The 23885-nt window shown below is 32.6% G+C and overlaps 1 protein-coding gene across 1 annotated transcript in view; it reads left to right on the top strand.

Moving 5' to 3' along the window:
* The window catches only part of CNTLN (centlein), a gene marked incomplete at its 5' end in the record, with an annotated part of 238450 nt that overhangs the window by 74672 nt on the left and 139893 nt on the right, over window positions 1-23885 (top strand). Inside the window, 3 exons of the mRNA XM_084239276.1 lie at window positions 735-868; window positions 6507-6669; window positions 16110-16304. Of these exons, the coding sequence (XP_084095402.1) occupies window positions 735-868; window positions 6507-6669; window positions 16110-16304 (492 nt within the window). The remainder of the gene's footprint in view (window positions 1-734; window positions 869-6506; window positions 6670-16109; window positions 16305-23885) is intronic.

Here is a 23885-nt window from a genome sequence, read left to right as displayed (position 1 = left end):
AGTACCATCTTCTGTGAATGTACTTATGTGTCTGTATTTTAAATAGAGGAAATAGGGCCTCCTCTGTGGCGCAGCGGTTGAACGCTGGGTTGCGAAGCTGCCCGCGGCCTCTGCGGCACCGGTTTGATCCCCGCTGCTCCCCGGCCACCAGAGGAGGGTCCCACAGGGCGCGCAGACCTCTCCTGCCGCCTGCTGCTCCCCTCAGCAGTGTACTTCAGTCCTTCTGCCTGCTCTGCTCCTCTCTCTGGCTCTGGTGAATTCTCTCACCCTCCCTTGCTTCTGACTGTACCCAGTGCATGTATAAACAAGCAAGCAAATGAATTAATTAAAAAAAAATAAAATAGAGGAAATAGTGAAATATCTGCCATTGTCTTGACTTGTATTTAGGTAATTGAGTTTATTTTTTGTTGATGTAGTTAACAGCTTTTATTATATGTTAATTTATTTATTATAACTTTAATAGTTAAATTTATACATAGATGTTCAAATATATTTGCTTAAAATTCTTATTAACACTAAAACTGTGTGTTTTTTTTTTTTGCTACTGAAAAATCTAATCTATGAGTGGTACAAGAGTTACTGTTTGTACTAAAATGTTTTAAGTGAAAATTAAAAAATGAATTTTAAAATTTTACTAATTTTTTCACTGTCACTTTGTAGACTAGTTAAATATAACAAACTTCATTATTAAGTTATTTGATATTTGATGATGATGATTAGTACTTTAATTTTAGGCCTTTGAAGACAACTTAAGTGAAGCAAGAAAAGAAATTGAAGTATCACAGAGTAAATATAATGCTCTGTCATTACAGTTGAATAATAAACAGACTGAACTTATCCAGAAGGATATGGATATTACCCTGGTTAGGTAAGTATATTCAGTTTTTGATTCAACTTTATAGAAATGGCAGAAAAATTATAAGAGCTTCAGCATTTATGTTTATAAACATCCCAAAGTGACAACTATATGTCTTTTCTCAGTAAATTGATGTATATTGACAATGTCTGGAATTATATGCACCAGTTTGGAAATAATTACCCAAGAGAATCATGGATGTCATAAGACTGGGTAGAACCTGTTGAAAGGCAGCAGTCTTGTTTTTGATTTTTAAGAAAAACAGTGCAATCATTCATTGTTTCCTTGTAAAATATCTAACAATGTATTAATATTCATTTCATGAACAGCAACTGAGAAACACAAATTTGACTTTTTATTTTTGTATGTTTTAAAATGTGAAAAATTTCTTTTATATCAAAATCATTAGTTTTATACTACTACCCATAAAGTGAGATTACTTGAAAAAGTAACATGATGCACTTGTGTTTTTGTTATGGAATATTTTTAATTACCCATTAATTTATTTTATAAATCTTTATTAGAAATTGTGAGAGAATGACTCTTAAGTACATTATATATACATATATGCATACATATCTACATTTGTTTTTATATATTTTATTATTTCAATTAAAATAAATCATGTAATGAAAGTGTGTCATATACCTGTATAAGTGCAATTAATCTCTAGTTTTACTTATCCTCACATGTATATATTTCAGAGGTCAGGCAGAATGTTTCTAGGGTAACAGACATATGTATTATATAATATTCACATTGGCATTTATATATGAAACATATTTATATTTATATAAAAAATTATATAAAATTTATATAAAACATTTATATTTTATATTTATATTTGTCCTTTAACCAAACAAAAATTTCTTGTGGTAATTCAAAAAAAATTTATATCATAGCAATGAAGATATGTATAAACTTTATAGCTGATAGGTTATTCACTCATAGTGTAAATGTTTCTGAATATTAGAAGAAATTTTTAGACTAACTTTTCATTAAGATAATCTGGCTGTTAGTATTTGCATGATACATTTATATGTTTCTTAGTTTATATGTTTCAACATTTTCCAAATAATGTACTTATTCATTTTATGTCGCTTTAATTGTGAACATCATTTCATATGTTGAGTTGAAATTTGTCTTTTTACCATATTCATATTTATTTTGGTTTCTTATATAGAGACTCTCAGAGACAAACTTACCTCTGTTCTATAGCATAACCTTTCAAATAATAGAGAAAACTTTATCAATAAAATTTTTTTTACTATCTCTATTTCTTTTTGTTGTTGTTGATGATTTAATTTATTATTTATTTTTTAAATTTTATTTATTTTTTTAAACAATATTTGCTTCCCTCCACCCCCTTGGGTGTAGTCCCCATAGACTACACCATTGCACCAGTGCACCTTTCACCAGTGCACCCTTGCACCATCACCGCAGTCCCATGTCTCTTCCCTCCCTCCCTCTGATCCCTCTCCCTCCTCCTCCCCTGCAGGGTGTCTCTGATTCATAATTGTCTGTTTTTGCTCTGTTGTGTTTTTGCAGTGTATTTTGTCAGTCTATCTGTTCTGTTCCCCGCTCTGGCTCTGTTGAATTCTCTCTTCAGAGCTTGTGACTGTACTCAGTGCTTGTATAAATAAATAAATCTTTAAAAAAAAAAAAAGAAAGAAAGAAAGGTGGAGAGGTTTAGAAGGAGCCTGATGCTTTTATAGTTGTCCTGGAGGAATGCCCTTCTTTTATCCTTCCTCTTTGAGAGCCTATATCTTGAGACTCATCTGCCTATTAGTTGTTGGTGTACTTCACAGCACCAGTACAGATCTTGAAGCATATGTGAGAGGAAGTATACTGTAGAGAATTTTTTCTGTTGTTCTCTTTGCTAGGGTCCCAGCCCATAAGAACATCTCTGCTCCTGCAATTTAGGCTCCATCTGGGCCAAAGGCATGGACCTCCTCATGGTCTCTACTCTCCCTTCCTCAGAAACTTTGATTGGTTTGTCAGCCCTGTCCTCTCTGTTCCTTCCCCCAAAATACTACTATCTTTGTAGATCCCTCTCCACCCACTTTCCTCCCAATATGCCCTTCATATCTTAGATGTTTCTTTTCCCCAGAATTCCTTTTAATGCAGGTCTGTGTTGTTCTCTGAGGTGTAGGGGATGTTTCAGTCTCAACCTGTACTTTAATATTGTCTCTTCCTCATTTGTTGTTAATTATTCCCTCTATGAGGGAGAGAGAAGCAAGGAACAATCTATTTTGCCATATTGGTAATGCCAACCCAACTACTATTTAATAAAGGACATGAGCTGTGTTAGGTGCTGTATTTACAGCAGTAAATAAAAATGCTTTACCTTCATGAGATTTTAGTGTGACCATTTTTACATCTTGACTTTTTATTGATGATTTATAAAGGTACAGTAACTTCATTTCTATACTTTTTTAGACCTTCTAATTTCCTTAGTAATTGTTACTCAGCGGTATGATTTTCCTCTGAGCATGCACAATAAATTCTCCTTTTTTTAAATTCTAAGTACTTCCCTTTTAATAAATCTTGATTTTTAAATACCCACTTTTTTTTTTTTTTTTTGTGGGACCCTCACTGGTGGCCGGGGATCGAACTGGCGCTTCAGAGGCTGTGGGCAGCCTAGCAACCCAGCGCTCAACCGCTGCGCCACCAGGGGAGGCCCGAAAAGATTCTTAACATCATTAGCTTTTAGGGAAAGGCAAATTCGAAACACAATGAAATAGTACTTCATATATGCTAAGATGGCTATAAACTAAAACAGATCATTAGTGTTGGGGAGGATTTAAAGAAATTGGAACCCTCATCATTGTTGTTGAGAATGTAAAACATTGCCTTCACTATCACTGCTTTGGGTGATGTGTCTTTGAAATTGTTACTGAGGTATATGTCACGTAGTGTTTCACCTATCTTTCCTTCTATGTATTTTATGGTTTCAGGTCTTATGTCTAGTTCTTTAATCCATTTTGAGTTGGTTTTGTGTATGGTGTGAGGTAGTGGTCAAGCTTCATTCTTTTGCATGTAGCGACCCAGTTTTCCCAGCTCCATTTATTGAACAAACTTTCTTTGCTCCGATGCATAGTCTTTGCTCCTTTGTCAAATATTAGTTGACCATAAATCTGTGGGTTTATTTCTGGATTTTCTATTCGATTCTATTGGTCTGTATGTCTGTTCTTGTTCCAATACCATGCCGTTTTGATGATTATGGCTTTGTAGTAGAGTTTGAAGTCTGGGAGTTTGATGCCTCCATTCCCTTCTTTTTTTTTCAGGAGAGCTTTGGCTATTCGGGGTTTTTTGTGATTCCATATGAATTTCATCAATAATTGTTCTATTTCTTTGAAGAATGACATTGAAATTTTGATTGGAATAGCATTGAATCTGTATATTGCTTTTGGTAGGATGGCCATTTTAATAATGTTTATTCTCCCAATCCATGAGCAGGGGATGTTTTTCCATTTCTTTGTGTCTTCTTCTATTTCTTTTAACAGTGTTTTATAGTTTTCTTTGTATAGGTCCTTTACCTCTTTTGTTAGATTTATTCCCAAATATTTGATTTTTTTTGTTTCAATAATAAAAGGGATGGTTTTTTTGATTTCTTCTTCTTCAGATTTATTGTTTGTATATAGGAAGGCTACTGACTTTTGCGTGTTGATTTTGTATCCTGCCACTTTACTGAACTGATTGATGAGTTGAATTAGTTTTTCTGTGGAGTTTTTGAGGTTCTCTATGTATATTATCATATCATCTGCAAAGAGTGATAGTTTGACTTCTTCTTTTCCTATTTGGATTCCTTGGATGTTTTTCTCTTGTCTTATTGCTCTGGCTAGGACTTCCAGTATTATATTGAAAAGCAGTGGTGAAAGTGGACATCCTTGTCTTGTTCCAGATCTTAATGGAATTGCTTTCAGCTTTTCACTATTGAGAATGATACTGGCTGTTGGCTTGTCATAGATGGCCTTTATGATGTTGAGGTACGTTCCTTGTATCCCAAGAATTTCAAGGGCTTTTATCATGAATGGGTGTTGCACTGACAAATCAGTTTCTATTGTCTGTATTCTACACAGTCTATGATAATTTGTTACAGCAGCTCAAAAGGACTGCAACAAATATGGTGTATGTACATGTGTCTCTATGGGCACAGGGAAGGTTCTTGTGTTTGGAGAATATTGACATTATAAACTTCTGAAAAGCAGAGCTCATTTCTCCATCATAATATTCATCTATCTTGAACAATTTATCCGTATATCTCTTTATTCTTTATTTCTTTTAAGATTAATGTAAATAAATTACCAGTTTGCAGTAAAAAAAATGGAAGTTCCATTTAAAAATACAGTCCAAGGCGTCTCCCCAGTGGTGCAGTGGTTAAAGTTTCAGCACTATCAAGCTATCAAGCTGTCAAAGGCCACTGCAGCCTGAGTTTGATCCCCAGCCAGGTTGCTGGTCCACATGGCACAGCAGACCTTTCCTGTCTTGCCCACTGCTCCCCTTACTTCCTCTCAGCAGTGTATTTCAGTGGATCCACCTTTCCTGCTCCCCACTCTGCCTCTGGTGAATCCTCCCATGCCGCTGCACCTCTGGCCTACACCCCAGTTTTGTATGCATAAATAAAGAAAAATAAATCTTTAAAAGAAATCTATATATAGGGCAAAATATATACTATGGAGTGTATATCTGTGAAATATAGTTTTATAAATACTTGGCTTAAAATTGAATAGACAAAGTCTTTTCCTCCTTTATAAGCTATATGTCACACAGGATTTACTACCATGGGAATCAGAAAACCTCTGTCCCAGAGTTATGAATACTCTTGAACTTATGCCATCATTATTAGAATTAGCTATTCATTTGCCCCCCTACTTACCTGGGTGGACTGGAAGTACTGGTTTCCACTCTCATTGCTTTCTCTCCTTTGGGCTTTTTTTCTTCAACGTTTTCCTCAAACTGAATTAGCAGAATCACAGGAATCCCAATCCAGGACTTTGAAGCTACAAACTAGTTATACTTTAAGGCAGTGGTGCTGTAAGAAACTTTGTTTTGAAAACTTAATTTACCTAATGAGCTTTTTAATGTGTTTAAACATCTGTATTATGTAAAATGAAATCTTTTTTTTTTTATAAATTTTATTTTTATATTCCCCATACAATTGCATCCCCCTTATTTTGACCCCAATCCCTCCCCTCCCGCCCCTACCCCTCATAGAGTGTCTCTGGTTCATAGTTTTTTGTTGATTTTGATTTTCACTTTCTTATAGTTATTCATAAAATGAAATCTTGTCTGATAACTATTGTTGGTGTCAGTACTTAACCATTTTTGGAACTGAAGTATAATTTAATTTCAATAAGAAGGTGGAACTATGTCTGTATATCCACGGGTTTTATTACTATCAAGCTATAAAAGAAAATTGATAAGTATTTGACTTCAAAAGTCAAAGTAGCTTTATCAATAATTTCTAGGTGTATATGATAAATATTAACTACTTTATATGTTATTTCTTTTATTAATATGTTTGCCTGTAGTAAAAAATAGAAGATGAAAAAATTGGAAGCCAATCTATAATCTTAGATGAACACAATTATTTAACTGAGATGATCTTTATTCATGCTTCTCTCTTTTTATTGCTTTCTTTGCACAGGAAAGAGTTGCAGGAGCTGCAAAATCTTTACAAACAGAACAGTGCACATACAGCACAGCAAGCAGAGCTGATCCAACAGCTTCAGGTTCTGAATTTGGACACACAAAAAGTACTGAGGAATCAGGAAGATGTTCACACAGCTGAAAGTATATCATATCAAAAAGTATGCTTTTTTTCTGTTATAGAAATGTAAATTTATATGTATGAACTTATAAAAACAGAATTCAGTGTTTTCAAATTTCAACCTTCCTTTATTATGCCCCTTTATATATGTTTCTTAAAAATTAAAAAAAATGCATGACTCATTTTGGTATTAATTTTATAAGTTGTAATTTTGATATGTACCATGAAACATATAGGAAATGTAGCAGCCAAGCCAGAAAGAGTTTAGGGAACGAAATTAGTCTATTTTGCAAGAATTTTTTTGTCTGAGTCTAAGACCTAAAGCACTATTTGTGCAGTATTTTATCTGCAGATCTACACAAATAGGTGTGCTGATGAGATCTTCAGGATCAATATTTCCCAAGGATTTTTCTCTTTATCTTGTGGTTCTTTTAAATGGTCATTTTACTTTACAGTTATTTTAGGAGGCTCCAAGAAGGCTCATCTAGCTATTTAGGTATACTGACTGATTTGTCAGCAATATTTATAGCTGGTAATTAAAAAAGAACTTTATTGAATTTCTTTTATGTTTTGTGAAATATACTATTATTTATATAATTAATTTAGTTTATATAAATTAAATCAACCCTAAGATTGATGTTGTTTTAATAGTTGGAAAAGCAATTAGCCTTGAAAAGTTTAATATTAATTATATTATCAATATTATCCTTAAAATTTTGGGCTTTTTTTTTTGTGTTTAGACGTAGTCTTCTCCTGAAAAAAAATACCATAAAAACCAAATATCTGTATTTAACGTGAAATGAGTAGCTATTAAGTAAATTTTAAACCCACACTTTTGGAGAGTGCTTTGGAATAGTGTTTGTCCTTTCGAGTTTCCCTCCAATCATGGAGTTCCCAAGGACAGTGATAGCACCTGTGCTTCCAAATTGGCTATGGCAGCTCCATATTTTTATTTTATATGGTGGGATTGCCCAGTATGCTTTTATTTCAAAACCAGATGCCGTTGCTAAAATGACTTGAAAAATTGAACATTAATTAGTATTTTTTTCTTTTTCACTTACCTATTTTAACTCAAACGTTTCTCTTCCTTTCTTAATTTTTGCTTAAAATTCCCTTACCCATGACAGTTTATATGTCTTTAGTGTTGCTCATTATTAAAGATCATAAACCTTTTCTTTCTTTTTCTGTGTTTCCTCTTTGTTAGCAAGAAAGAACTTAGTAGAAGAAAGAAAAAGAAAATGTTTTTCTTATCGTTTCCTCTCTCAATTTTGTGTTAAGATTCTTTTTCCATCTTGCTTAAATTAAAACGAAGACAATGTTTCAGCTTTAATTCTGCTTTTTGTTTGATTTCCTTAGCTGCCTCTGTAGAGAGCAACCACCTTTTTAATAATCTATGTGAGAATTTTTCTAGATTCTGTATCACGTCAAACAACTGAAAACTCATATATTTACAATGATTATTACCCAAGTAATTCATGCTTGTGATAAATTTTCAGGTAATACAAAAGTGGAGTAAGCAAATAAAATAAGTCTCTGACCTCCTACCTGAAACTTTTATCCCAGAAATAAACACTCTTAATACTTGATTGTATCCTAGAATTTCTATAGAACAGAATATTTCAAAACTATTTTCCTTTTAATATATAAAAATTTCATGAATACTTCACTGTGGAAATTTAATAGAAAAATTATGTAGAAGTATTGGTAATGAAAGTCTAACGGATTTGATTTCCCTTCTACTGACTCCAGTTTATTTCATTGCTCCCATGGGTAATTATGAGAGTAGTAATTCTAAATGTTTCCATGCATTAGATGCTGTTTGTGTGTGTATGTGTACAGTGTACATACATTCATATTACAAATCAATTCCTTTTACTTGTGTTCTTTAGCTTGTTTTCAAATAATGTACCTTGGAACTCTGTTTCCATGACAGTGCAAGGAGCTGTTGCTCTCGTGCCCCTCCTCCTGATCTCCATCAAGGATGTGTTTATGTGTAGAATATGTTTACCACAATTAATTTGATGATTATTAATGTATTCCCATTTTTACTTAAAACTTATTTGCAGAAGAAAGTGTTCCCCATCTCTTCCACTAAATCAGTTTTTCCCAACTCAGTCATTCCTAACCACACACAAACATGTTGTTCGGTTGCCAATATGAGAAAGAAAAAAATAACAACAAGCACTATACATTGATCCCACTATATTCCTTCTCTTTCCTTCCTTTACCTCTTTTATCCATTTCTAGCAATACCCCTTTTAAAAGCGAATGTAACTCTTTTAAAAGTTTTCTTCTCCAGTTCTTTTTTGTACCCATTTCAATCAAGTTTTTGCCCCTTCCCTGGAAACCTAGGAAAGAGTATATCTTAAATATCTGCTTAAATATCTCTTGACCTGGACGCTTGATAGTGATCTCAAACTTCACATGTTTAAAGCCAAGCTACTGTCTGCCATACCTGCAGGATTACTTTTCCCATCACCCCTACTGTCATTTTGTTCAAAGCTCTATCATATGTTTCCTAAGTTTTTACAGTGGTTTCATACTTTGAGTTTACCAATTTTAGTCCATCTCAACATAGTTGCCAGGATGTTCTTGCTAAAACTTAGTAAGTCAAATCAAGTTACTCCTTCAAACCGTCCATTGGTTTACTGTCTCACTAAAAGTAGAAGCCTTAGTTCTTATCACAATCTATGAGACTCTGTACCATCTGGCTCTGTATGTTATTTCTTTGATCTTATCTTTACCTTCTCTTCTTCTTAGTCTTTCACCATAGCCACACTATCCCTTGAATATAGCAGGTGTATTCTTTAATCATAAGATCTTTTCACTTCTGCCAAAAAGCTGTTATACCATTTATATACATAGCTGTTTTATTTCCTTTATTCTTAACATCTAAAACAGCTTAAAATCTAATTGATTACAGATTTAATAGGAGTATGGATGATATGAGTATATTTAGAGGGACATGTAGGAACATAAGTGGAACTTTATACCTAAGCTAAGTTTTTTTTTTAAAAAAAGACACTGCTCCATGAAGTGATATAATTCATTATAATTCTTCTATGTGAACTTAAATTATAAATTTTCCAGTCATTGTCTTAGTAAATTTGAAGAGGTAGACCTTATATACTCCTTTTTGGGGAACTTACCATAACAACTTAAATCTGGGATATTTTTTAAAATGTCACATATCATTCCCCTAGGATTATGATTATCACCTCCAATAATTTTTATATATCAGCTATGATGGGACTACATTGTGTTTATGAAATCTTCTGATTTAAAGAACTGGCTAAATTTTCCTTATGTTGTTCTCTCCTTTTCTCCAGTTTGAATTCCTCTTTCCTTTCATTTGTTTCTCAAAAGTTATCTTTTTGGGTTGGGGAAGTAATATCACTTGATTTTGAGCTTAATACTCATTTTGAAATTGTCATTTTCATTGTAGTATTTTAATTTTGATGTTATTTTAGAGCCTTATAGTTGTTCATATGGTTTTTTTTTTAAAGATTTATTTATTTATTCATACAAGCATTGGGTACAGTCAGAAGTGTGGGAGGGTGAGAGAATTCACCAGAGCCAGAGCGGAGAGCAGAACAGGCAGAGTGACGAAGTATACTGCTGAGGGGAGCAGTGGGTGGCAGGAGAGGTCTGCGCGCCATGTGGGACCCTTGCCCGGCAGCCGGGGATCAAACCGGTGCTGCTGAGGCTGTGCGCAGCTTCTCAGCCCAGCACTCAACTGCTGCGCCACCAGGGGAGGCCCCTGTTCATATGGTTTTAATTAGTATATTCAACTAGGTTCAACTCAAAAGTCCTTGATTATTTATTTATACTTTATGAAGTTTACCTGTAGTTAGTAGAAATTACAATTAATTTTTCTTTGGTAATCTTTGTGTCAGTATTTATTCATAAAATCACAGAAAAACACCTTTTACGATTCTGTGTTCCAGAGGCAAATATGGTTAACATTTTGAATATTTCTTCTCCTCTCAGTTAAAATAAATGCTTTTAGCATACTTGTAAATACGCTAGCATCTTGGGCTTCACTTCATTTTGAAACAATATCATGACATGTTTTTGAAATCATAATTTAACCATTTTCTAGGACTAATCCAAATGCTGCTTAAAATGTTTACTATTTTAAGTAAAACTAAAATAAACATATTTTGTTGTGAATTTAGATTACTAGTATTCATTAGAGAACATTGATTTTGCACACAGTACACATATACACACTTAGGAGATAGTTCCTTTATGAAAGCTGGTAATATCATATCAGTAGTGTGCAGTTTACACTTAATTAGTTCCTATGTAAAGAAAGTCTTGTTTTAAATTATTGAATAATGTTAATTAATTCTGAAAGAGACCTGCCTACCGTAGAATGTGGCCTACCACATGAATAAATTTTAAATTATTGAACCTTAAGGAGTTAAGTACAATGATATTCCACTTTGGATAGTACAACTTAAAAATCATAGGTCTTTATTTTAATTATGTGTTTTTAAACTTTGCAGAAAAATATTTCTATCTTAATTTAAATATACTAATCCATTTAAATTTTAACTATGTGAGTGAGTAAATGTTTCTGGAGTGAATTAAGACTGAATTCCATACAAGTGGAACAGCCTTCTAGTTGAAGCACAATAATACCTGAAGATAAGAATGTGAAAATTTTCTGCTTACTAAGCTTACTGTATAAGGAGTGTTTTTCTTTGGGAAAAAGGCCTCTGCCTCATTAACTCTCACACCAACCTCGATGGTAGATTCTCTCTATTTTACAAATCGTTACTGACACTTAAGAGTGTTATTTAAAGTCAAACTGATACCAAATGGTGGAATTCAAACCTTGAACCCAGAATCACATGCTTAATCTCCTATTATGAAGCCCATTATGTAGTTCAGATATATATGAAATAAATGGATTCCTTAAAGTGTGTAAACTTAAATTATTCATTCTCATCACACAATTCTTTAACTGCTCAATAACTTTTGATGTTAGAAATTGTCACAATATCTAAGTTAAATGCATTCCTTTTGATATAAGTGCAGCCTAGCATGTCTCCATAGTTTGTGGAGAACCCACAGGCATTGATTCTACTGGTTGTACAGATTTGGTTTATTTTGTCATAGCTTTACAATTTTAACTTTCTCACCTGTTGCAGATTTTATATTAGACCTTTTTACCCCCAGAAAATGGATTAGTTGCAGAGTTCAGGATTTTTAAATTTAGGTATGATCACACTGTTTTATTGTACATGTATACACAGTGTGTTACTGTTCATGATTCCAAAGTCCATTTACATCAAGTTATTCTAATACTAGAATATTTTACTTAATATTTGTCTTTATTCCTTTTCCATATGTATTTTTCTAGATTTTTCCAATAAATTTGAATAATTTGATAGTCCATGAAGCAGTGATTTGTATATTTACTTTAAAATTAAAATTTCCAAGTATGCTTTCATATAGATTACTGTTATTGATTCAAAATAAAAACTAGAGCTTAGTTGTAAGACTCAGGTGAGTTGATTAAGTATGTTAATAATTTCTCTCCAATTCTTACTAAACTTCTTTAAGGGGTAGGTCTTCTTAATTTACTGTTTTCAGTGGAGTTTCTGTTTTTCTTTCATTGCTCCTCTCCACTTTTTTTTCACTTGCCCCCTACTTTTCTCACTTTTTGCAGTTTCTTTATATCGTAATACCCATTTCATTATTTGGAAAGGTTAAAAACAATTCCACAGTGGTAGGATGAATAAAATGAGGAGGGAGGAAAATGTATGTCTATTATTACCTTTTGTTCTATTTAATGATAATTACATGACATGAGCTAAAATCAATCCAGAGAAATAAGGAGTTAGCTTATGCATACTTTTAGTCTCAGCTACATGTTAAATCAGAGTTTTACCTTATTTTTCTGCAATAAACAGATGGAATTTTCACTTGTAGAATTTAGTGACTCAATCAGAGCCACAAATAGTATACTTTTTCACTAAATATGGAAAATTTTATTATTGGAGTATTCATCATGGTATCACAAAGCATAGACATTTCCAGAATTGTTAAGGTAAGTATAATATGTTGTTCCTCAACACTAATCAAAATAGGAGAAAAAGAATACATTAATCTAAGCTTCTGAATATTAAAAGTATTGGGGTTTAGGATCCTGTTTCTGGAGATCACTTGCTTTGTGTCCCCTGCAGTTCCTCTTAATTTACTTTAATTTCTTCAACAAAAAATAGCATGAAGAATGGTAAGCATAAAAAAGAGCTTATATATTATAATGATTGTGACTTCTAAAGTGTAAAGGAGAATTGTATGATTAATTATTTTTATAGCTAGAAATCTTACAAAAGATTATGATCTCGATGCCAGAACATCTTTTTGGAAAAGGCTTAGACTTGTATTAGAAGAAAGAAATTGTACAGAAAAGAGCCTCTTTGAAAACTGCTGGAAGAAATTGTGATTGCAATTCTGATAGGGAAAAAAAGTGCCTAGGCCAATGTAGATGAATGAATTTTTAATATTAACTAATTTACTCACTTTATAATATTACTTTTCATGACCTCACATTTACATCATACCTACATATTGGACAATGGGAGGGAAACTTTGAGGTTTTCCTTGTCAAAACCTTATCAATCTTCATGAGATTCTCCAATATTTGAAATAATATTACCTAATTGACCTAATTTTAATATTACCTAATATTTAATATTACCTAATTTTTTTAACTCAAATCTACTGTTATTAATGATGAGAATGAGATGGTGTCTAGCCAGGTGACTGGAACACCCTAAATCTTTCTGAGATTAACCAAACCCTTCAGAAATGAAATTAGATTTAACCTCGTTGAAGGCTTTTTAAGCCATTTGGTAGACTGAGACAAGAACTAAAAATGGATGCAGGGTTGTCTTTGGTTCTTTTACTCTAAGCTCACAACTGAGTTGTCTTATTGCTATTTAATAAGTGTAGTCCAGTTGGCCATCAAACAGGCAAGTAGGACGTGTATGGTTGGAATAAAAATTAAGGAATAAGAGAATTTGTGTAAATCCCATGAGCAGGCCTGGTCTAGATCATGTTTCTTGCTTTCTAAGTTCTTTTTTCATCTGCTTCTTAGAAGGATTCATATTTTAGAGAAAGATAGTGTTTGTATCCATGTCTAGAGTTACACAGCATGTCACATCAGGTATGTTCAGGGCAGGTTCTGTTGAGAAGTTACAGCTGCATACACTTCATGGCAGAGAGCAGAGTATAGAACATAAGAAGACAGCTGTTAGTCTTCATTTTCAGGGAAGCAAGGAAGAAGTGGCAGAGAAGATGCCAGAAAAGAGATATTGAGATAGAAACATCTTCTTTGAATGAATGGGCTTATTGTGAAAGATGATCCCAAGACATGATACCAAAGAGAAAAATGTACCACACCCTTGTCACTAATGGCCAATAATTTGGAGTCCTGACCTCATGTTTTCATCATACCTGTATATTGCACAATGGAAGGGAAACTGAGGTTTTCCTTGTCAAAACCTTTATGAGATTCTCCAATATTTGAAATGATAAATTCTATTATATTGTTATTTTCTATTATTTTTCTTCAAAGAGATTAATTTGTGTTGAGTGGGTAAAAACTGGTATTAATGAAGTTTACAAATAAAGAGAAAGTACTTAAATAAACTTTCAATTGAATAGATTGCTATTAGGCAGACCTTCATACATCCTAGCTTCAGATCTTTCTAGTCATGTTAGGTTCTGTTTTCAGATTTTGTTCTTTCATTTCTACTCTCAGTCAGGAAAGCAATAACACAGCACAGGTAGATCACTGTAAGACCCACTCTGACTTTGTCGTTGTTTCTCAAAGCTGTCAGGTTCCTACTCTTTCTTCCTTCCTAGAATATCTGATGATATCAGCTATGGAAAGGACATTGGACATACACCCTGCCATGAAGGTAATTGGAAGGGAATTCAAATCTATGTCCTGAAATCCTTCATAAGTACTTTATAAATCATGTAGTCAACCCTTCCTTTATAAAAAATTACTTGTTCTTGGCTGTTAAGTGAAATGTTTTTTAAGTATCTATAATAATATAGAGGTATTATGGAAAACAAAAAATATATTGAGATAATACATGTCAGAGAAGTGATCTGAAAGGTCTTGCTTTTATGACAAGCTGTATGTTGAGAAAAAAAACATTAAGGACAGGTTTTACAAGCTTTTATTATTTTAAATTTACAAAAATTAAAGTGTAGCATGCATAAAATGCTCTGTCATCTTTTGCATAATTATCTTCCCACGAGATAAGGCCAGTTAGTGGAAGATCTTTTCTGTCTTCAATTGGATGAACAGACCTAAAATCCTAGTGTATTGCTACATAATTTTGAGATTATTCCTTTGGGGATGTTGCTTTTCTTATAAGATTTCAGCATTAGCTATATTTATACAACATAACAATGAGTAGATCTTAATTTTGGGGTCACTTCCCCAGTATCATCAACAAATAAAAATATGGGTTATTTGTGTAAATATGTTATCACAAATTGAATTGTGCCTCATTTAATCATCATATGTTAGAATTTTCATCACAAAGTAAGTTCATGAGTATTGGAGGAATGCCATTTTTAAACATGTATGACTATATGTTGCCTCTTACATACCATATGCTCTCACAGTTTTAATAACTCGTTTTATTAAATTTAGTGCATGTTGCTTTGAGTTAAATTTTAAATTATCTATCATGTATTCAGAGTTTTTATTTTATCACCCTTTGTTCAAGGTCTTCAGTGATATCCTGCTGGTTGCAGGAACAAATCCATCTTCCTACATTCAGTACTCTACATTCTCTCTATAATCTTACTGCTTGACTTTTACTTTCCTTCTGCCCCTACTTTAGAAGTAGATTATAATTCATGTTAAATGAGAATATCTCATTCAAATTTAATTAAGTATAAATAAAAGACTCTTGATTTTTATTTTTAACTGTCAGGTGTATATATTAATTGCAATTAGATTGATATATCATATGCTCCCATTCTGTCCTTTCCTATCATCATATGTAATTTTTTCACATTTATGCAGTCTTTAGAATGGATTTGTTTTCATTTAATTCCTATAATTTTTCATGAAACCCTTCAAAATTAAATATATCTAGTTAAGAGTGTTTTCATTTTCTTTAGAAATATAGCATACTTTTATTTACGACACTCACCAATATTTATTGTCTTTTTAACATCAATTGTAGTATTGTACTGATAATTGTATTATTTAATTTTTCATAAATTTATATCTTGTTTCTTCCCTTTGGACTATTAAAATAATTTGAGGGCAAGGCCTATGCCGTACTATATATGTGTATATGTATGTATATATTTATGTATATATATATATACACATGTATATATATATTTATACACGTGTATATATGTATATACATATACAGGTATCACTACATTATTCGTTACTAATAAATTTGGATATATTTTTTGAAACAGCTTTACAATGAGTTACATATTTGTTTTGAAACCACAAAATCAAATGAAGCTATGCTCCGGCAAAGTGTTGTTAGTCTTCAGGACCAGCTATTTCAGCAACAGCAAGAAAATTCTAAATTGAAAGAAAAGATTCAGGAGTCACAAAGAACACCCCGGCCTTTACTGCAAGAAAGTGATTCAGATCGTTCAGAACAGGTGAGAGACATTTCTATGAATGTTGCTTGGGGCAGTAGTGTACAAATCATCTGCTAAAACAAAAATTTAAATGCGCATGTGTTAGAATATAGTAGTACAAGATAGTTTTGCCTTTTACTATTTTTATACTCTTGGTAGACAAATATATACAATATGGATTCAATAGAAATGGGTAGAAGTACAGGATATATCTTAAATAGCTATTTGCTCAATCTTCTGGCTGTTATACTTAAGAACAAATTGATAGATCATACCATTTCAACGTCAAACATTCCATTTGAATGAGGTAAAGGAATGGAAATAGCTAGAATGAATAGAGCATTGAATAAGAAGTCTCATAATGTACTTGCCATAATGCCTGGTGCATGCTACTTGGTATCTTTTAGTTCCAAATCTGCGGCTAACTTGATCTGTGATTTTGGATAGTTGAGTTAACCTTTCTATCCATTTTCTATGATACTGAGGTATAGATGAATGTATAGATATATGTGCAGGTTTAGGATCAAAATAAATGTGGGATCAGACTACATCTCTATGTGTGAGCATCATGAACTTGAACACATTTTAACCCTGCTGGTCAGTTTCTGCATAAAAAATATGTTCACATTAATGGTATTTATGTCATAGAATTTTGTGAGAATTAATGAGATAATGCATGTCAAGTGCAACCCTAGGCATATAGAAAATATTTAGTGGCACTTTTAAGTAATCTTTAAGGTAACTTTAGCTATAAATATATTGTAAAAATAGCTTATTCCTGTACATTTAATTGTTTTTTAAGGCCCAAAGCATTTTAAATTTTAGAATTTCTTAGTTCATTATAGAAACAGAATTAGTGCAGGCAGATAGTTGGGTATGTACATGTATATTAATGATTCTTTAAGAGTAATTTTGAGTCCAGCATATTTTGTCTTACTAACAACTGATACTTTAAGACAAAAATGTTTAGATTTGTATTGTTTTATATTGTGCCTTTTGGACATTAGTTGCACAAAATTGGATTAATCTTAAAATGTATATAATGACACAGTGTAATTTACATGCATAGGGCTATTTTATTTATTTTAACTTTATTATTGTAATAAACACCTGTGGTTACACTAACCGAAGAATAGAACATTGCTAGTAAATTTCATCTATTTCTGTGTTCCTCCCTTACTTTGTACCCTGATTTTTTTCACCAGAGTTTACTATTAAAATATTTATCATTTTGATTTCTTTTAGTTTTTATCACAAATTTATAAGAAAATAATATTTAGTTTTATCATTTATAAAAATATATCATAATGTATTTTTGGCTGAGGGTTGGCAATTTTTACTCATCACAGTGGTTTTAAGATTCATCTTTATTGTTTGGTATAACTATTTGTTTCTTTTTACTGGTTGAAAGTAGCCTATTGTCTCATAACTTCTTGTACATTCATTTATAGATGGCTATTTTGGATACTCTAATTTTTTGCTATTATGAATAATACCCTGATAAACATTTTGTGCATTATTTTTTGTACGTGTACATGCATTTTTGTGAATTATATATCTAGAAATGGAAATCATGGGTTTAGGATGTGAAATTCTGCTTTCACAAAGTTCTGATAGCTAATTTTTCAAACTAGTTTTCTTCATATTTACTGCCATAAGTAGTGCATAAAAGATCTCATTGTTTCCCATTCTCCTCAATACTTGGTGTCATTCTTAAGTTGTTGACAACTGAAATGGTCTAAAATAATTTAGTTTTCATTTCATATTCATATCACTGGTAAAGCATTTCTTCAGATGGTCACTAGACAAGTATGGGCTTTCCGCTGCAAAATGTCTTTTAATATTCCTTATTTTAATTTTAATTTATTTATATATATTTACATAATTTTTTATTTTTGTGAAATGTATGATTTCTCCTCTCAGGTGTAGTTCCCATAAAATTACCACCTGTGCACCATCACCAAAGTCCCTTGTACTCTTCTCTCTCTTGTTTTGAACCCTCCTCCTCCTCCCCTGCAGAATGTCTCTGATTTATAGTTGTCAACAATTTTTTTTATTTATTATATTATTTTTTTTCCTAATCTCTTATTTGGTTCCCCTATATTCACCCTATAGGTGAAGCCATCCGATATTTTTCTTCTTCCTTCTGGCTTATTTCACTGAGCATAATCCCTTCCAGCTCCATCCATGTCGCTGTGAATGGCATGAGTTTATCATTTAATATTCTTTATCCATTCTTCTATTATGTGTTTCTTCTTATTTATTTGTAGCCATTCTTTATGTGGTCTTGACAGTAAGTTAAATGTTGGCAAATATATCAGTGTGTGCCTTTTGTCTTTTCATTTTCCTTAGGGTGTCATTTGATTAAAAGAAATGTTGAATTTGGAAAAAATATTTTTTACAGTTAGTGCTTTGGTATCTCACTTAAGAAGTCATTCCATACCCACCCATAAAGAAAGATTTGCACCTCTGTGTTCCTCATAAAAGTTCCAGGGCTTTGGTTATGTCGTTTTTACTCACAATTTATTTAGAATTATGTTTTGTGCTTAGTAAAATGTAAGGATACATTTTAATTTATTTATTTTTCCCCAGACAGTAACCAGTTTTACAGCTCAACCTAATGCATAATCCCCCCTTTTGTCCCCTGAAATAAACCTAATTTCATTGCAGTTTTATTATTTTCATATATTGCTGAATTTATTTGTTAATAATTTGCTTTGGATCTTTGCATCTGTCTATCTGTCTATCTAAATGGGATAATTGGGTTGTACTTTTTCTTTTTTGAATGTTTCTTGTTATATTTTGATATAAAATTATGCTGGTATCCCAAAATGAATCGCAGTATCCTCTCCCCACCCCCACACATTCTTTTTAAAAAATTTTTATTGAGGTAATGTTGGTTTGCATCACTGTTTGTATTTTGGGATTAGAGGGCCCCCGCTTCATATGTTGCTACCATAACGCACCTTCCACCAAAGCGCACATAGTCCACACCTCAGTCTGCGTACTTGCTCTCCACTCTGATCTCTCCCTTCCTCTTTAACCCCATTGGATTCTTCAGTTCTATAATCAGCTTCAGGGGTTAGTTCTTTTTCATTTCATCATAGGAGTTGTATATGACATTATCTCTTGCTTAATAATTAACTTTCTAAGATAAGTAGCAAGTAAGATGTATTTAGCATTGTACTGGAGTTTCTGCTCATTCAATAAAGGAAGAAACAAATTATACCATTAGAAATAAACAAGTAAATATTTTACTTACAGACCATATGGGTATCTGTATAAAAGCCCTATTTAATCTATGGTAATAATCCTAGAATTAGTACGTAAATTTACTGCTGTTGCAAGATCATCAATTTACAAAGCTAGTTGCCTCTATGATATGATTCCATCTTTTTCTGTAATGATAGTCAGTCTCTTGAATATTGTGTTTATTAATTATTGTTTGTTTAAACTATGTTTCCTTAAATTTTTAGTATTATTTATTTATGCATACAAGAACTGGGGTATAGACCAGAGGTGCGGGAGGTAAGAGGATTCACTGGAGACAGATTGGGGAACAGAACAGGCAGATAGACTTAAGTACACTGCTGAGGGGAGGAGCTGGTGAGTCAGGAGAGGTCTGCTGTGCCATGTGGGTAGCTCCCTGGCAGGCCGGGATCGAATTCATGCTGCAGAGGCTGTGGACAGCTTCACAGAGCTGTGCTTAACCCCTTGTGCCACCAGAGAGGCCCTCCAGGAGGCTTTAATTTATTTAAAGACATAGAAGACAATTCTGAAACTTAGAGAGAAATGTAAAGAACCTAAAAAAGCAAAATCAAGTTTCATGAAGAAAAAAGTTAGAAAACTTATACTACTTGATTTTGAGACGTATTTACCAAAATAGAAATGTCAAAATAGAATAGTATTACTATCAGGATGGCCAGATAGTAAAATAGAATTGAGTCCAGAAAAATACTCACTCATATATGTTACTGTATAGTGGTTCTTGAAATGAGGATAATGTAAAGCATTTTATTCCTTTTCAAAAATGCTCTGTATATTCTTGCTGTATTACTCTGACATTGATAGAGAAGTAGACATCCTGATTTAGGGAAATAGTAATGGAAGTGGAAAAAAATAGGTAAGATTTCTTTCAGTTAGCAACCTGTCCTTTACCATGAGGCTACTATTAGCTTTTTTAGTGTTCAGTCCAACTAGAACCACCTTTGCATCCATCTGTCCTGCCACTCACCAATCATTTAATTCATTCATGTATTATTTAGATATATAATTGATGTTTATTAAATATTATAATAGATTATGAGTTATATTTACAGAGAGCTAGATAAGAACATAAATTCTCTAGTCTGGCTCTCTTATCTATATTACCCCAGACAATAAATTTCTCTAAGTCTCAGTTTTATCATTTGTGAAGTGGGCATTATAACAGTATCTACCTCAGAAATTTTGTGAAGATTGTATAAGAACAACGCATGGTGGGCATTTTGAGTTATAAATGTAAGCTCTTAATATATAGAAAAAAGTACTTCTGTTAGCTTGTTAATAAGTTTGAAGTTTGATTTTCCCCACATTGGTGATGATTTATCTTCTCCTTTCCCTGATCTTACTTATAATCAGAATTATTGGTGAGCTGACTGACAGCCTGTATCATGGAAAAGGGCAAAACTAATTGGTTCATGTGGGATTGAAACCTATGACCTTTGATTTCTTAGCACCCTGCTCTTAACTAGCTGAATTCTGAATGATACAGAATGAGATCTCAGAGAGACTGTTTATCTTTTTCATACTGTTTCTTGTCTTGGAGGAATATCTTGCAGTTTATGACTCGAGAGAAACCTAAGGTTTAAATTTACTGATTTATCTGTAAATGAAATTCATTTTGTGTGGCTAACATTAGATCACAAAACTGGAATTGTAAACTTTATATCTATATGCTTGTTTGTTTTTGTTTCCTCTCTTTCTTTCTCTAAAAAAAATTCACTAAATATTTTGAAATTTGCAAACATTAATATCCATGTACCCACCTGTAACTATCACTGATACTCTATGATTCCATCTTTTTCTGTAATGATAATCAGTCTCTTGGATATTGTGTTTATTAATTACTGTTTGTTTAAACTATGTTTCCTTAATTTTTTAGTATTGCTTCTCATTTAAATCTTAAAAATACCATCCTTTATATCCAGTTCTACAAATGTGTTTTATTTAAACTTTATTTTTGTTAGACAACTTTTTGCCGTTGAGTCTAGTATAATTCTTTTTTCCAGTTTGTGTATGAATGAGCTTTAATATTGTTATTCTTTTGTCAATGGGTATTTTTATGTTCATATTTTAAGCTGTAAGAATTTTTATACACTGCTGCTATGAATACTTTAAAACATGTCTCCTGATACATGTGTGCAAGGCGTTGTCTGTGATAGATTGCTAAGGGTGACATTGCCTGTTATTGATGTGCAAGTGTTCAGGCTTATAAGAAAATGCCAAATGTTTGCTGTAATACTACCATAACTGGGCCTCCTTGGTGGCTTAGGGGTTAAGTCTCAATGTTATCACCCTATCAGTGCTGCGTCCTGAGTTCTATCCCTAGCACACCTCTCCTTTCTCAACCACTGCTCCCCTTAGCAGTGTATTTCTTTTCTGCTCCCCACTCTGTCTCTGGTGAATGCTCTCACCCCTGGTGCCTCTGGTCTACACCCTTGTTCTTCTATGCATAAATAATTAAATCTTTTTTAAAAAGTACTGCCATAATTCTGTTTCAGAGTATACACTTTTTAGTTACATTCTTAAATAGAGTATCTCATTTTGTGTTCATTTTTCATTTGATTTCTAATGAATTTGAATATCTTATATATGTGTTATGGTAAAATACCTGTTTTGTGTCTTCTACCCATTTTTCTGTTAGTGCATTTGTCTTTGTTGAAGTTCTTTATTTTAGACATCAATCTTTTATTATTATTTAGTAGAATGTTAATTTCTGGGTTTTTTTTTTTTTTGTTTTTTAAAGATTTATTTATTTATTTATACAAGCTCTGGGTACAATCAGAAGCACGGGAGTTTGAGAGAATTCACCAGAGCCAGAGCGGGGAACAGAACAGGCAGACTGACGAAATACATTGCTGAGGAGAGCAGTGGGCGCGGCAAGAGAGGGCTGTCGCGCCATGTGGGACCCTCACCAGCGCCCGGGTATTGAACCAGCGCTGCAGAGGCTGCGGACAGCTTTGTAGCCCAGCGCTCAACCGCTGTGCCACCAGGGGAGGCCCTCAATTTCTGTTTTATATAAACCCAAATTCTCTGTGGCTTAAAATAATTTTTTACTTACGTAACAGTCCAGTGATGGGCATTTGTATTTTCGACTTCCAGGCACTGATTTAGAATTCTAATGTCTTTCATCAGATACGACAGGTCTCTCACCTTACTCTTCTTCAACAGTGTTTGGATATTGTTGATCCTTTCCTTTTCAGTATTATATTTTGAACACTTATCAAGTCCCAGAAAAATATTGTGAAATTAATTTGAAGAGAACTGATGTCCTTATCACTCTAAATCTTTTTATTTATTCCTGAATATACTATATCTCCTTCAATTTAGGTCTTCTTTAATGTTTTTTTTAGAAATAAATTTGTATTTATTCATAGAAATCTTATGTTTCTTTAGTACAACATCAAATGTCTCTTACTAGATTCTGAATAAATTTTAGTTCTGTTTTAGCTTTTATAACATTTGTTTCTTACATGTATAATTATAGTTCATTGTAAAGTATTTATCTTATATCCAGCCACCTTGCTAATCTCATATTAATTCTAATAATTTATGTAGATTCCATGTGGCTTTATGTATAGACATTCTGTAAATTCTTATTTTTTCCTTAAAAATCCTGATATAATATACCAATTTTTATATAGTTACCATATAAATTTCAATAGATGTTCTGAGAGTGGTTTGTCCTTGTTCTGAATTGTAAAAGCAATTCTAATATTTCACCATGAAGAATGAGTTGGTTATAAATTTCTTACAGATAACATTTTTTCATGTTAAGGAACCTGATAAATAAATATCACAAATGGTGATAAATTTAACCTCAAATATTTAAGCTTTTGACACCTGGTAAGTTTCCAACTATTTATACTGCTTCATTCACATTTGTGATATTTTGTATGTTTTTTAAAAGTCTCTATGAATGAAATTGATCTGTCACATCACTTTATGTACTGTCACATCACTTTATATACATCACTTTATGTACTGTCATCACTTTATGATCTGTCACATCTCTTTATGTACTGAGCTAGAGAATTAGAAAATTGGATTATAAAGGTGGCAAAACTACTCAGAATATAGCAGACACATAGCATCATGGAAAATATGAAAGATTTCTTTAAATAATTCACAACTAACTTCAAAGCATTATTCCATAAATATTGACAGGGAGTTAGCATTTTTAAGGTGACTCACATAAATCAGGATAAAAGGCATAATGACATTAGTTTTAGTGAATTCAAGGCAGATAGTAGTAGTAGACCTGTGCATTTGGGGTAGAGGGAGCTTGCCTGTAGGTTCCTTCTTGACATCTGTTGCTTGAAGTGAGATCTAGGGTAACTA

Source organism: Talpa europaea (assembly GCF_964194135.1).
Source record: "Talpa europaea genome assembly, chromosome: 7".
Lineage (NCBI taxonomy): Eukaryota > Metazoa > Chordata > Mammalia > Eulipotyphla > Talpidae > Talpa > Talpa europaea.
Note: the sequence above shows the minus strand (reverse complement) of the source record. Positions and strands in the feature narration are given on the sequence as shown.